The following is a 15,641-nucleotide window of genomic DNA, read 5'->3' as shown; positions in this document are numbered from 1 at the left end:
TTTGGTAATAAACATATTTTAATTTACATATAGTCTTGAAAATAAAAGTCCCCCGTATTTTGTTAGCCTATGTAAAAACGTTTATTGTGAAGTAGCAAAATAAGGAAATGTTGAGTTTTCGAGCAGAAACTTCACGCCTTCATTACATTAAACAGTAAAAATAAAGCAGATATGTAAAGTAAAAACAGGACGCAGGAGAGAAACTGCAAACCACAGAGATTCCCTTAGAAGCTACAAAAGTACTGAACACAGAGACTTTTAAAATGCCTTTCTCTCTGGTCTCCTGCAGACAGAGGTGAGTAGAGTCTCACATAACACGGCTTATTTAAGGGGGAGAAACTGGGTCCACTGTGGTCGGCGAGACACCACGGCTGCCTGCTTGAGTGTGGGCGGCCCGGGTTTTGGACCTACTCCAGAGAAGCAGTAGGTGTGCAGCTCGGTGTGGCACCGGACGTCTAAACTGATAACGGAAACACAAATCGGCACAACATGGCTTGACTGGACACAGCTAAAAGTTACAGAGGACAAGGCCCACAGTACTGTACGTATGCTATTTCGGTAACTTCATTCATCCCACAGACTGATTTAGCGTAGCCCCTGCAACATACAGGCCGATGTCACACCATAGACTAATGAACAGACAGATTAAACAGAGTAGCAGCTCTGTGTCTCTGAGTGTTGATGGAGGACTGTTGAGTGAGTGAGGGAGTGGGGCAGAGCTGTGCAGAGTGTGAGAGAGAAGAGATGAACACTGGTATGCATTATGTGACGCAACTTGACCCTATATCGATATTGATGGTATTGTCTAAATCTATATCTTGCTTCAAAATACATTGCTATATATTGTAAGAAATTGATATACTGCCCAGCCTTAAAGTTACAATGTGTAATTTACTTGGTTGTTTATTAGCAAATATCAGCTATTGCTTTCATAAATATATATTTACTAAAGTGTAATGCAATTCACATACAAATGGAAGCTTTCTCATAGGCTTAAAATGATCTCTTTATATATACACAGGCAGGGTGCGGTCTGCTGGAGGCTGCCCTCTTGCGTCGCCATATTTGAATACAGTGGCCGAAAGGGATATACGCGCTTCACCTTTTGCGTTTACCTAGAACTTGCCATCACTGGAGACAGTTAAGGTGAAGCTCAATCCCGGGCGCTTCTGCGTGAACCTGCTTTGTACTTTTATGATTCTGTCGCACTTTAAATGGAGGACCACACATATGTTTTGCCCCGTAAGAGAGAAACCACGCCACCAAATAAAAGAAAAAGATCAGATAAGCGAGGACGGGACAAAACGCGAGTGAATATCGGCGTTGCTTATTCCAGGTGGAAAAAACTCCTGAAGGAGAAGGATTTCACAAGGGATGTGGAGGTTGCCTGCTTTCTGCTAGACAGGCAATTCAATCTGATATTTTAAAATCATTTTGGCTTCATGTTTGCAACTACTTTTCCCTCTCGTCTAAGTTCGAGTGACGGCTACGTTTACGTGGTAACGTTATCCTAGCCTTGGCCAACGGCATCCCAGAGCTACAGCTAAATGGTTAGCCTAGCCTACAGCCTAATCTGTTGATTCCTTTCGCGCTGCTGTGAAGGCTGTCACCCTCTCCTCCTCCTCTTCCCTCTGGGTGGCTGAGACACACCTCTTCGCCTGGCCGTTCCTGCACCGCTTCTACCCTCACGCCCCCTTCCTCTCCCTTGTCTTCCTCCTCTCCCTCTCCCTCATCCTCTCCCTCTCCCTCTTCCTCATCTCCCTGTGTCCTGTGGAAGAACACTCTGGAAACGCATATATTATAATCCTACCAACCTATATTTACCGCACTGTGCCATGACTATCACATAAAACGTGTTATTTTAGCATTACTGTGCTAATGCTCATGTTACCAAAACAATTAGAAATAAAACACTCCTAACATATATCTCACAGATAACCTATATCTCACTGGTAAGCTATAACATATCGTAACATGGTTTAGATTCCTAAATAAATATTCACCTTGTCGCTAGATACTCCTGAAAAACTCGAAAAACTCTGCTGTCTGCGCAAGGCTTTTTGTCCTACGATGCCACCATCACTTACCCGACAGGAGGGGTGCGCGAGTGAGCGCTGCAATCTAGAATTTGACCGCTGATGTCACTGTTACTCACCATTTTTACACACTGAGGCTTTAAGAAGAACCTTATTTTAAGTCTATCTTTGATGCAAAGCTTTGTTAATTAGCAGGAATGTAGCACAATGTGAAAGTGAGAGCAGTGCTCTGTTGATTAAATTCTGGGTAAAAACGTTTGGTATAAATTTATTTATATTCTGTTTCTGGGACAAACAGTGTGAGTAAAGACCAGTCTCATTTTGATGCAGATATTTGAACATTAGCAGGAATGTAGCAGAACATGGAAGTGAAAGAAGTGCTGTTTATTTAAATTTGAAAGCACAATTAAAATATTTTGTCCCAAAAAACAAAAAATAATCATGATAAATAATCATGATCTCAATATTGATTGAAGTAATTATGATGATCATTTTGGCCATTGTTGTATAGGCCAAACAAACTGCGCTGTGGTACTCCCTTATATACTGTGGGGTTTGGACAGATTAGAGAAGGCACATCCTGATTTGCTGGCTACACTTATGCAAATTTTAGTGGGTGAATGTGTGCTTGTGATTGGAGGAGAGTATTATCCCTAGAGGCCAGTAGAGGGCAGACCCTGTGTGAGATAGAGCATGCATTTTTCCTTCTGTTGATGGAGTGCTTTTTTCTCAGGTATTTATCCTGCAGCTGGAGGGACAGAAACATTGGCGTCTCTATAGTCCTACTGTTCCGCTGGCAGCAGAGTACAGCGTGGAGTCAGAGGAGAGGATTGGCAGCCCAACCCATGATATCGTACTGAAGGTACAGCACCCAAAATATACTGTGTACATACACTGACCGATAAATTCAACTAGGGATACACGCTAATATCGACGCGTCATCTGTATCGATATTAGCCTTATAAGGAAATATCCTTATTGGCCAACATGCCGACTTCTGTCAATAGAGAAACTGTTTTATTTTTTTAACTGTCAAAGTGAATATGTACAAAAAATCTGACAAATGACACAGCACAGGTAACAGAACAACATATCTCAAAGATAAACAAGTATGTACGAAGAATATAAATGACAAAAATTAAAACAGATAAACGGAGGATAAAATAAATATGTGTAAAAGGGGATTTATGGTTGTGTGTAGACCCTACGCACGTAGTCAAGCACGTCGCCTACGGTATTGTGAGCATTTTTACTTGTGCGGTGGTGTCTGTGTCACTGCAGTTACACCTCTAAAACACTAGTCGGTGGCGGAGGTTCCTGGGAAGTGCTGTAAAGTTTAGTGAAGTCAAAACACACATTAAATATGGCTTAATAGAGAAAATTTCAAACACAAGTACATAAATTGGCTTCACTTATAACTCGCAGCATTCACAGACAAACACTTGTGTTAATCTGGACAGATTTTCCCCACAAATACAACATGCTAACGTTATTAGCACAAGTCTATGGCATTTTACATTGTATAAATTAGCCTAGCAACTAGCGGTCTTTTCCTCTTCTCATATAAAACCAGGGACAACAGTGACATTTAACAACGGCACACAATTTGGCTCCATTACAACTCACAAAGTTCACTGACAAAACAACTGTATGGTACTAAACACATTTCCGAACAAATACAACATGCTAACGTTATTAGTGCCAGCCTATGGCATTTTACATTGTATAAATTAGCCTAGCGATGAGTAGAGATTTCGTCTTCTCATATGAAACCTGGATAAATCCCGAAGTATAAATCCCTAAAGGATAAATCACACACAAGACTTCAAATGCTATTTTAGTGGAGGCTTTACTGTCTTAACAATTTATTGGTTCTTATCTGTGAAATAAAAGTAAATAGAAGCTTCGTTTCCACTGAGGGAAATAGTGCCAGTATACAGAATCACACAGGACGTTTGTGTCACTGCGACGTGTAGGACTTACAATGTAGTACGAAATACTGATACTGCTGTGTAAAGATAATATTCAGAATCATCGTAATGTAATCAGATACCCCAAAAAGTTTGTCATTTCAGTGTATTAACAATGAAACTATGAATAAAACATACTGAACGTACTGTGTCTATAGACACACAAATGGTCACATTAAAGGCACTATGTGTAACAATTTCAGTTGTTCTTTGAGACAAACAAATTTTGCAGTCAAAAGTGTGTCCTTGCACATGTGTATTTACCTCTATCAGCGTATCTAAGTATGTCCGTAAGCTCCGAAATTCTCATTTACATATACATTGCGACTGGTGTTTCATCATGTAAGTGTGCCATCTTGAAAACACAGGTACGTACAGGGACATACTTGAGAAATATGGAATCGCCTTTCGTGTTTTCACTTGTCGGTTTCCAGTTTCCTCCTGCAGGTAGAGTGACGAAAAGCAACAGCAAGCAGGCTAGTCACAAGTGCCGGTGCATTTGAAAAAAGGCAAAAAGGCAACGTGACCGGCGATTTCAAAAAACGAGGGTCAACATCGGGGTAGCCTTTCCCAGGTGGAGAGATCTGCTGAAGTAGTATCACAGCTAACAGCGCTGCTAACAGCTGTTAGCCGCTGTTAGCGCTGTTAGTGTTGTTAGCGGTTAGCGGCGCTGTTGCGAGGAGAGGGACGAGGTGTGTGAGGTTGGGCCACTTGTCAGTTGTCAAAAGACAAGACTTGATTGGTTTGTTTTGATTTACACCCGCCCCAGCAGTCCTACATTGTAAACACAGCCAGCATGGTGAGGAGGGGGTTTGTCGCTTGTGTCTGTGTAGGAGCCTGAATGAATACTCCATGAAGTATTGGATGACATGGTTTCATCATTGTTATCATAGCTTTTTGGTACACAGCAGCGACCGTTGTTGTAATACGTGTTTGAAACAGTGAGGCGCTAGAGTGCGCTATCCGTTTGAATGCAATATACGATCTCAACACTAGATGGGAGAAATTCCTACACAGTGCCCGTTTAAAGATGGCGGATGATGCACGGCGTGGTGAGGCTGCTCTTGTGTTTGGTTGGTCTCGCTTACAACCTGACATTTATAAAACTGTCGATGGCAAGGTTATTGTTGAGGATGAATTGCTAAACTTTCTCGCAGTAAAAATTAAGACTCTAAGCCAGGACAAAATAGTTTTATTGGCTACAACCAATTTTGACTCCGAGTGGATTGAATCCTTGAAAAAAGTTTTGTTTGAACTCTGCCCAACGTCGCAGCGGTATGTGTCACATAAAGGGCAACAGAGAGATGCCAACAACATAAAAAGCTGTCTCAAAGTGTTGAATGAGTGCTGGGAGAATATTCCCAGATTTGTTTCGCATTATCTAGATGAACTGCCCCCGGTGTCCTTTTCTAACATGGACATTTCGAGTCTGCTTGGGAGAATTTAGAAAATGCACGTTGAACTCTGCTCTTTGAAGAAAACAATGCAGCTACAGGCTGACATAAATGAAGAGCTCCGTGCTATCACTATGGATGTGAACTGCAGAGTAAGCGTACTGGAGCGACCCGCTGAGCTGGCTGTGGACGGAGGTTCGGCTAGGCCAAGCACAGGTGTGGCTGTGGAGGTGGCTAACCTGGCTGGTGCAGCGACAGAGCCGGAGTCCACTGCGCGGGGAGCCTCGGGACCGTGCACAGGAGGGAGGGCCACGACGCCGAGAGCTCCAGAGCAGGGAGAGATGTCTGTGTCGGGTCGGAAGGCCATGGATGCGGAAGGGCCTGTGGTGGGCCGCTCTCCGGGTGGATTGCTGTCTGTGTCTCGCTCTCCAGAGTGGACCAAGGTGGTTAGAGAGCTCAAAGGCCGACGTCTGCAGGAGCCGTGGAGGGCTGCGGTTCAGTTGGGATCATCAGCTGCTGCCTCAGGGCGGAAAAGGAGACACAACGCGGTGCCTGTTGTGGGGACTGGAATCATGACTGGCATCAAAACTCTAAAGTCTAAGCTGGTGAGTGCCTTCGCCTCTAGGTTCTCACCAGACCTTGACTCTGAAACTTTATCTATGTACCTCAAAGAAAAACCTGGCCGACAGGTCCGCTGCCAAAAGATTGCTCTTGAACACAGTACATCCACATCTTTGAAAGTATCTGCTGAGTGCAACAAAGTTGGTGAAATGTGCACTCCGGAGCTCTGGCCAGAGGGGGCACTTGTCCGGTGGTTCTATGAGCCGCGCAGGGCTGGAGTTGTCGGCGCAAATACAGCATTGACTGCGATGGTAAGAAAGGTGCCTGCTGGTGCAGTGGGTATTCACCTATCAACATAAGTGACTATGCGTATTGTCTCGTACAACTGTCGTGGCCTGCATATGGGCCAGTGCGCAGGGGATAAAGCTCACCGCATGGTTGTAGACAATTTGTTAGACACTTGTGATATACTATGTTTGCAAGAGACTTCTTCAGCAAAACAGGACTTGGAGAAATTAAACTGTCTTAATGATAACTTCCACGGGGCAGGGGAATCCACTACTGATCTCTCCATGGGGTTAGTTAGAGGGAGAATACCTGGGGGTGTTGCCATTCTCTGGAACCAGAAGCTGGACTCATTGATAAATGTGATAAGGCTTGGTGTGGATTGGTGTATTGCAATACACTTTGTCCATGATGATAAGGAATTTATGGTTCTAAATGTGTATACACCCTAGAGCTGTACGATTAATCATAATAAAATTGTGATCTCGATTCATATGCATATGCAGTCTAATTTTTCAATGACGGCGATTCTGCCGGCCCCGCCCGTGCCGGGAGTCGCGACATTATCTGCATGAAAACAAGCGCTCCCAACAACGCAGCGTTATACCACGTGATGCAGAGCGACAGCCGGCCGGCATATTGGAAAGCAACGAGACGGGGGAAACACACTGCTAACTGTAGCCTCAGTTTGTGCCTCATACACATCTGCTGGTAAAGTTAAATTAGCGTTAGCAAGCATGATAAAAGACGGCAGAGAGGCGACATTGTGCAAATAAACCAAAGATTTATTCATTTTCTGTAGCAGTAAACACATGGGCCGAAAAAAAATGTGTTAACTAACTATGCTAAAGCTTTACAAGCTATTCAGGGCTGCAGACGATAACATTAACATGACAAACAGCAAGGCTACGGCTAGTTAATGTACTGACACACACACACACACGACAGCCTCTCAGTCCTTAGCCGCTAACGTTAGCTCATGTACAACACAGGTACCACACAAAAACTTTTACAAAGGGTCATAATGTGCTTCTAGTGACTGTCAAATCGCCAGCGAAAGATGTTTACACTGCGGACACGGAGAACAGCTGCCTGCTCTCATGGGACAAAGATCCTCTGAGAAGAAAGATGGATCACTCTGCTCTGCCGCCAGGAACAAAGTGGGAGGCCAAGATCCTCCCTGAGGAAGAGGGCTCATTAAAGAACATACAAGATCCTGCAGAGAATTAATACATATAATACAAAACAGTAAACACTGTCAAATTAAATGAAGGAAGAGGATTTTTTTTAAAGGCAAATAAAATATTGAGGATTTATGTAAAAATATACATAGAGACATACAAATAATTATATAATTAAAGATATGTAGGCTATGTTAGGTGAATACTCTTGTCAAATGCATGGAGTTGAAACATTTAATTTTGACTTAATTCCAGGCCTGGAATACCTACCTCAGAAAAATGTTGTTCAACATTGATATTATTGTTAAACTTGTTCAAAAGCTGTAAGAGAAGACAAGAGACTAAAGTTTATTGTTTTAATGGTCAGTGTCAGGCTGTCAGCTGTTGCATTTAAGCTAAAAACAGAAGTGTTCCCTCTCTGCTGACCAGAGTTTATGTGCCTTCTGTCTCTTGTATCAGGCACAATCATAGGTTTCGTTATTTGATGATATATTTTTTATTATTTATTTATAATTTTTGGTACTTTTCCTTTTGTATCAGGAAATAAGCACAATATATCTTTATGTTGAAAAAAATCGTGAGAGAATCGTGATCTCAATTATAAGCCAAAAAATCATGATTCTCATTTTTTCCAGAATCGTGCAGCCCTAATACACCCTATGAGTGCCATGATAATGAGGATGAGTATTTACATAGGCTTGCATTCATCAACTCTTTAATTCAAGATAATTCCTACTCCAATATATATGTCATTGGGGATATGAATGCTGATCTCCTGGACAGCAGATCATTGTTTTCTAATCACATGGTTCAATGTTGTGAGGATAATAATCTTATATTGTCAAGCAAAGTGTTTCTGCCTACAGATAGTTATACATACATTAGTGAGGCTTGGCACACCACGTCATGGCTGGACCACTGTATCAGTACAGCTGATGCACATGCCTCACTGGGGGGTATGGACATTTTGTATGGTATGTCAACAGCAGACCACATACATTTGCCATGACGCTAAATGTTGATATTTTACCTGCGGTAGTAAGAGATGGTAGTCTCAGTACTGAAAAAATAAACTGGACATCCCTTACAAAGGATGACCTCCTAACTTATTATGGCTGTACTAATGATCTGCTAAGTAATGTTCATATATGTAGAGATGCAGTCATGTGCAGAGATGTGTACTGTAAGGATGAGGAGCATAGGAGAACTGTGTGTTCCATGTATAATAACATAGTAGATGCTTTACATAAAGGCAGCAAGCCATTTTTAAAGCGTAAATCTAAGAAGTATAATGTCAGACCTGGGTGGAAAGAGTTTGTAGCTGAACAACAAGCTGAAGCCCGAGAAGCCTTCAAATTATGGGATGACGCAGGCAGACCCAGACAAGGATATGAGCTTGAGAACAAGCAGCGCACTAATGCTAGGTATACATGTAAGTACGCTATCAGGTACATCACTAAAAATGAGAAAGCCATGAGGGCTGATTTCATGGCTAAGAAATTGCTAGGCAATAATGTGGTTGATTTCTGGAAAGAAGTAAGAGTTCTTAATAACTGTAAAGCATCTTTACCATGTACTGTAGACGGAACATCTGGTACAGACAATATTGCAGAGGTATGGAGATAGCATTATAGCAACTTATTTAACTGTCTAAAAAGTGATCTGTATAAGGCAGATAGTATTGGGGATGATGCCTCTGTTGAGATTATGTCTCATGAAGTGTATCGAGCTATTAATAAGATCTCTGATAATAAGGCTAGCGGTCTTGACCGCATTACTGCTGAACACCTTAAGTTTGCAAGTGTGAGAACAGCTCCTCCTCTCTCTCTATGTTTTACTAGTTTCATGGTCCATGGTCTGTTGCCTGACTCAATGCTCTCTGTCCTTTTAGTAAGGACAAAGTGGGAAAAATAAGTAGCCTAGATAACTACAGGCCCATAGCTCTTGCCAGCATTCTGTCTAAAGTAGGGATGTCCCGATCAGGTTTTTTTGCCTCCGAGTCCGAGTCCGAGTCCTTTGATTTTGAGTATCTGCCAATACCAAGTCCTGATCCGATACTTCTATAATACATTTAAAAAATGAAGAAGAGCGAAGAAAATTATCCAGGATGTCCCTTATTTTTATTATATTTTTGCACCTATGGCTCTTATATTAACATGTAACACTTATCATGCACAGCTGTGCATGCAAGCAGTGCAGTGTATTGTAAACTGAGCACTTATGAGGTAGCTTGAACATTCTCAAGTCAGAACAGAAAAATTATTCTTCACATTAGAACTAGTGCAACATTAGAACTTAGTGCAACATCACAGACTCAATAGTCTTAGTATTAAAACAAACAGCAGCTTAACTTAAAATGGCAGTCAGGCATTAAAATATCAAATAAAACAAATGAGCCAATAAAACAAAGTGACTCAAGTAAGGCCAGTATTGTGCTTTTTGGAACTACACTCCTATTTCTTCTCCTTCTTCTCCTCTACCTTCAAAACATGTATGTTTTTCTTGATGAAAATCAGCATCTCAACCCTGTCAGCTGAGAGCCTGTTCCTTTTCTCATCAAGGACATTTGCAACAGCGCTAAAAAGTCTCTCACTGTCCACAGAGCTGCAGGGGGCACAGAGATACTTGGTAGCAACAGCAGCAAGTGAGGGAAACTGAGTGGCATGTTCTTTCCAGTACTCAAGTGGATCGCTTCTCTGGGGGGTGGTTTGCTCTGAGAGGTAGTTCTGCACCTGCACCTCTGCTGATGTGGTACTCACAGACCGGGCCTGTGACTGCCTCTCTTGTAAGATCTCCTCAAAGGCGCTTGCCAGGCTGCTGCTTCCTTCATGACGTGGGGACTTGCTCACTGGCTCTGCTGCCTCTGGCTCTTTGCTGGTGGTGGCCCTCCTCTCCTCCGTCTTCTTTGCCACCTCCTGGATGAGGTGGTCTTTGGCAAGCGTCAGGTGGGCTGACTTGGTGAAGAAACTAAAAAAAGATAAATGTAACATTACACACAATTTAAAACAACCTAAGAAAGACACACCACATAGCACAGCATAGGCAACTAAATTACACATGTACTCAATAAATATACAATTAAAAATCTAACAATATAACAAACTCTACATTGAAAGGGAAATAAAATATTGGCTTAATTCCGGTGTGTGGTGATGACTTTATAATGATCATGTTGCACAAAAGGTCCATTTTAATTTAACTGTACTTGCCCATCTTTGTATCTGGGGTCGAGTAGAGTGGCCATGTAGAAGAGTGGCTCTGTTTCCACATTAGCAAAGCGTTTCTCCACTGCCTCCAGGAGAGTCCTCTTCATGGTCCTGATTCCCTGGTCATGCTCTTCCTCTCGAAACAGAACACGTCTGAGGACTAATGAATGAATGAATGAATGAATGAATGAATGGCAGGGATGATGGTTTGTTTCAAACTAACAATATAAATAAAATGTTACAATACAAAATGATAAAAAATTACCTGTAATGGCAGGCAACACATCAGCTGCAGATGCAGTCTCTCTGCTCACATCCCTGGTCAGCTCTTCAAAGGGAACAAGCACCTCCGCTGTCTTCGTCATCAGCTCCCACTGGTTGGCTGTCAGTGTCGCTGGTAGAGTGCGTTCAGCAGCATACACACTGAGAGCCCGTTTTTGTTCCAACAGACTCTGCAGCATGTAGAGGCTGCTGTTCCATCTCGTCTGCACATAATAAATATAAAATATCATTAAGAGTGTGCTTTCATTCACTTTATTTTTGTGCAGAGTACTATTATGGCTGTGCAATGGATAGAGTCTGTCTTCTTATGGCTATGTTGTTATTATTTATTTTTATTAGTGTTCAGCACTTTGGTCGACCGATGTAGTTTTTAAATGTGCTTTATAAATAAAGTTGACGTTGACTATGACAAAGAAATTGTGTTGGCAAGCCACGTGCAGAGCAAAGTATTTATTTAGTACTAAAAAGTGCATGGGAATAAATAATAGGATAAAATAGTAATAATGGATAAAAATAAATAATGGAAAGAGGAATCTCACCTGCACATCTTGCTGCAGGCGCTTGACATCCATGTTCAAGTCCATCTGGATGTCTTCCAGACGGGAGTAGGCTAGCGGGGAGTGCTTGAAATGGCCTACAATCTTCCTCGTGTTGGCCAGTGTGTCTGTGACGCTGCGCTGGGAAAGCAGGCCCTCGTGCACGACAAGTTGGAATGTATGCGCTACACAGCCCACACTCTGTACTCCCATATCCAGCATGGCTTTCTTCATATTTGCAGCGTTATCATGCAAAATGACATGAACTCGGTTCTTGTCTATTCCCCAGTTGTTAAGCATCTTCTCCATCGCCTGCTGGATGCGCTCTGCTGTGTGGGATCCACGGAATTCCTGGGCATGCAAAGTTGCACGGCGTAAAACAAAACTGGAGTTGATCCATTGCGCAGTGAGGCTCAGTAGTGACATCGGAGACACAGACGAACTCCAGATATCTGTGGTAAACGCGACATCAGGCACGTCTTTCAATAGGACAAGTAGCTTGTCGCTAATCTTTTTCTGGAGCGCTGGCAGAGCCTTTTCTGAGAAATAGTGTCGAGAGGGCATGTCGTATCGTGGTTCCACATACTCCATAAGCATGACAAATCCCGGGTCGTCTACCAGGGAGAGTGGCTGGTCACTCATTGCTATCATCTCGGCTATCTTTTCTGTTATCTTTTTCGCCTTTTCACAGTCGCGGGGCATTTTCTCTCACTTCTTGAAAGCCTCTTCCACTGTGGGCTGGCTAACCTTCGGCTTGGTTGCCTGTGTAAACTCTGTATATTGCGTCGGGTGTTTGTTTTTCAAGTGCCGTATCAAGTTTGTTGTGTTAAAAGTAGCTTTGTCCTTACCACCCCTCGATATCCCAATTTTACATATCTGACAGTTTGCGACTGCGTCGTTCTCGTCGTTCACTTTGAAATATTTTCACACAGCAGACATGATAGCACGCGCCTCAGCTTCAAAACAAACTGACATGCTCTGCGCATGCGTTGTTTCTGTGAGGCTGTCTGGCTGTGTGCCGTTTGACACAGACAAGGTCTGACTCTGTAAACGGTGGTAGTAAATACTATTTTATTCTAATTTATTTTGAATCACCAATAGCCCATATATTAAAAATCTGATAAAAATAATGACTTTAAATATACTTATATGTATATTATATAAATCCGATCCCTGATCGGGTCATAACGTCCGAGTTCCGATCGAGTCTGCAGTCACGTGATCGGCCCCGATTTCCGATCACGTGATCGGATCGGGACATCCCTATAGTCTAAAGTTCTAGAAATTATCTTGTAAGATAAAATAAATTAGTATATCCACTCCTCAGATAATCAGTTTGGTTTCAAAGCCAAACATGGCACTGACCTGTGCATATATGCCTTGAAAGAGATTGTAAACAAATATCGAGGTCTGAACTCATCTGTTTGTATGTGCTTGATTGATGCTTCTAAAGCTTTTGATCATGTTAACCATAGAAAATTGTTTATAAAATTGCGAGAAAGAGGGGTGTCTGGGTATTGAGTGCGAATTCTGGCTTAATGGTATGCCAAACAAATTGCGCAAGTTAAATGGGGTAATGGTGTATCAGGCCCATTCAGGGTAAGCAATGGTGTCAGACAGGGAGGGATTTTGGTACGAGTAGAAAAGTTTTGAAATTACGTCACTGAGGTCACAGGCAGGTCACAGGAGAAAGTAATCGAACCGCGATTCCTCCAAACGCGCATGCCCCAAAGGCAAAGATGGCTGACGACAGCAGACCGGGTGGAGCTGACAGCTTATGTTGCTGTGTCCTATTTCTGCAGTCCTGTAAATCATTCTTTAGACCAAACAGCCTACAACAAGAAATTTCTGATGTAAGCCGCTAACAGAGTTTATTCATTTATTTTTCATTTTCATTTCTGCCACACCATCAACACATGCTCATTCTTCCATACAGGTAGGCCTACGTGTGGTTCTGAAATGAAAAGTAAATACATGCTTTCTATAACTAGGTTGTAAATAAACCATAAACATCAAATATCAAATATCAGACTAAATGAATAGTATTAAATACATCTGCATCAATAACCTGGAAAATAAGCCAACAGTTCACAAAGACACAAACCAGGCATACATTTAGGTACTCACACGCACACACAGTAATTGCTTGTAATTGTTGGTTAAACTATATTACAAACTGTGTTGAACCAAAAAATGCGAATCATTAATCTAAGACTTTACTCATGCTGTGTAGATGAATCAAATGCACAATATTAATCTACATGTAATCAATCCCTGTTTCCATTGGTCCATTTTATGGTGTATTTATTTACTTGTTAATTTGTCTGATTGATTAATTTATATTAACGTATTTTTCCTCAGATGTTACCCTGTGCTCGCATAACGTTAATGTTATAGAATGGCTATTGTATTCTCTTGGCTTTTATTTTGAAAGGCCCATATTTACTTGGACTTAGGGAAGCTCACCTGTCTTACTTTAACTCACGTTCTTTTAAAGGGCAAAGATGACAACGGGCATTGGAAGAAACCAAAATCGGACCGTTATTTGAATTTGGTTTTCTCGTTTTGTTTTTTTTTTTGATTCAGACAACAAAAACGGAAAAACAGCTCTGTTTTATCATTTGTAGTTTTTTTGTCTAAAACGAAAAAATGAAAAACCATGGTATTTCCGTTTTCCCGTTATTTGGTTAAAATGAAATATCAAACTGACGATGACTGATGTTATAGAATGGCTAAAAAGGTACATGGACCAAAAAAACAAAAACGGGCCAGGTTTGGTCCGTGTACCTTTTTTAGCCATTCTATAACATTAACGTTATGCGAGCACAGGGTAACATCTGAGGAAAAATACATTAATATAAATTAATCAATCAGACAAATTAACAAGTAAATAAATACACCAAAACATGTTTATATATATATATATATATATATATATATATATATATATATATATATATGTATATATATATATATATATATATATATATATATATATATATATGTACAGTACAGGCCAAAAGTTTGGACACACCTTCTCATTCAATGCGTTTTCTTTATTTTCATGACTATTTACATTGTAGATTCTCACTGAAGGCATCAAAACTATGAATGAACACATGTGGAGTTATGTACTTAACAAAAAAAGGTGAAATAACTGAAAACATGTTTTATATTCTAGTTTCTTCAAAATAGCCACCCTTTGCTCTGATTACTGCTTTGCACACTCTTGGCATTCTCTCCATGAGCTTCAAGAGTTAGTCACCTGAAATGGTTTCCACTTCACAGGTGTGCCTTATCAGGGTTAATTAGTGGAATTTCTTGCTTTATCAATGGGGTTGGGACCATCAGTTGTGTTGTGCAGAAGTCAGGTTAATACACAGCCGACAGCCCTATTGGACAACTGTTAAAATTCATATTATGGCAAGAACCAATCAGCTAACTAAAGAAAAACGAGTGGCCATCATTACTTTAAGAAATGAAGGTCAGTCAGTCCGGAAAATTGCAAAAACTTTAAATGTGTCCCCAAGTGGAGTTGCAAAAACCATCAAGCGCTACAACGAAACTGGCACACATGAGGACCGACCCAGTAAAGGAAGACCAAGAGTCACCTCTGCTTCTGAGGATAAGTTCATCCGAGTCACCAGCCTCAGAAATGGCAAGTTAACAGCAGCTCACATCAGAGACCAGATGAATGTCACACAGAGTTCTAGCAGCAGACCCATCTGTAGAACAACTGTTAAGAGGAGACTGCGCGAATCAGGCCTTCATGGTCAAATAGCTGCTAGGAAACCACTGCTAAGGAGAGGCAATAAGCAGAAGAGATTTGTTTGGGCCAAGAAACACAAGGAATGGACATTAGACCAGTGGAAATCTGTGCTTTGGTCTGATGAGAAATTTGAGATCTTTGGTTCCAACCGCCGTGTCTTTGTGAGACGCAGAAAAGGTGAACGGATGGATTCCACATGCCTGGTTCCCACTGTGAAGCATGGAGGAGGAGGTGTGATGGTGTGGGGGTGTTTTGCTGGTGACACTGTTGGGGATTTATTCAAAATTGAAGGCACACTGAACCAGCATGGCTACCACAGCATCCTGCAGCGACATGCCATCCCATCCGGTTTGCGTTTAGTTGGACGATCATTTATTTTTCAACAGGACAATGACCCCAAACACACCTCCAGGCTGTGTAA

At 41.6% G+C, this 15,641-nt stretch overlaps 1 protein-coding gene across 7 annotated transcripts in view; it reads left to right on the top strand.

The window, feature by feature from the left end:
* Window positions 1-15,641, top strand: part of riox2 (ribosomal oxygenase 2) — a 118,649-nt gene that overhangs the window by 63,779 nt on the left and 39,229 nt on the right. For 5 of the 7 annotated variants that reach the window (XM_078172146.1, XM_033639527.2, XM_033639492.2 and 2 more), the window contains exon 4: window positions 2,770-2,898. The exons of the other annotated variants lie outside the window; for them this stretch is intronic. In XM_078172146.1, the coding sequence (XP_078028272.1) occupies window positions 2,770-2,898 (129 nt within the window). The remainder of the gene's footprint in view (window positions 1-2,769; window positions 2,899-15,641) is intronic. 7 annotated transcript variants of the gene reach the window in all.

Source organism: Epinephelus lanceolatus, chromosome 11, assembly GCF_041903045.1.
Source record: "Epinephelus lanceolatus isolate andai-2023 chromosome 11, ASM4190304v1, whole genome shotgun sequence".
NCBI classification, from domain to species: domain Eukaryota; kingdom Metazoa; phylum Chordata; class Actinopteri; order Perciformes; family Serranidae; genus Epinephelus; species Epinephelus lanceolatus.
Note: the sequence above shows the minus strand (reverse complement) of the source record. Positions and strands in the feature narration are given on the sequence as shown.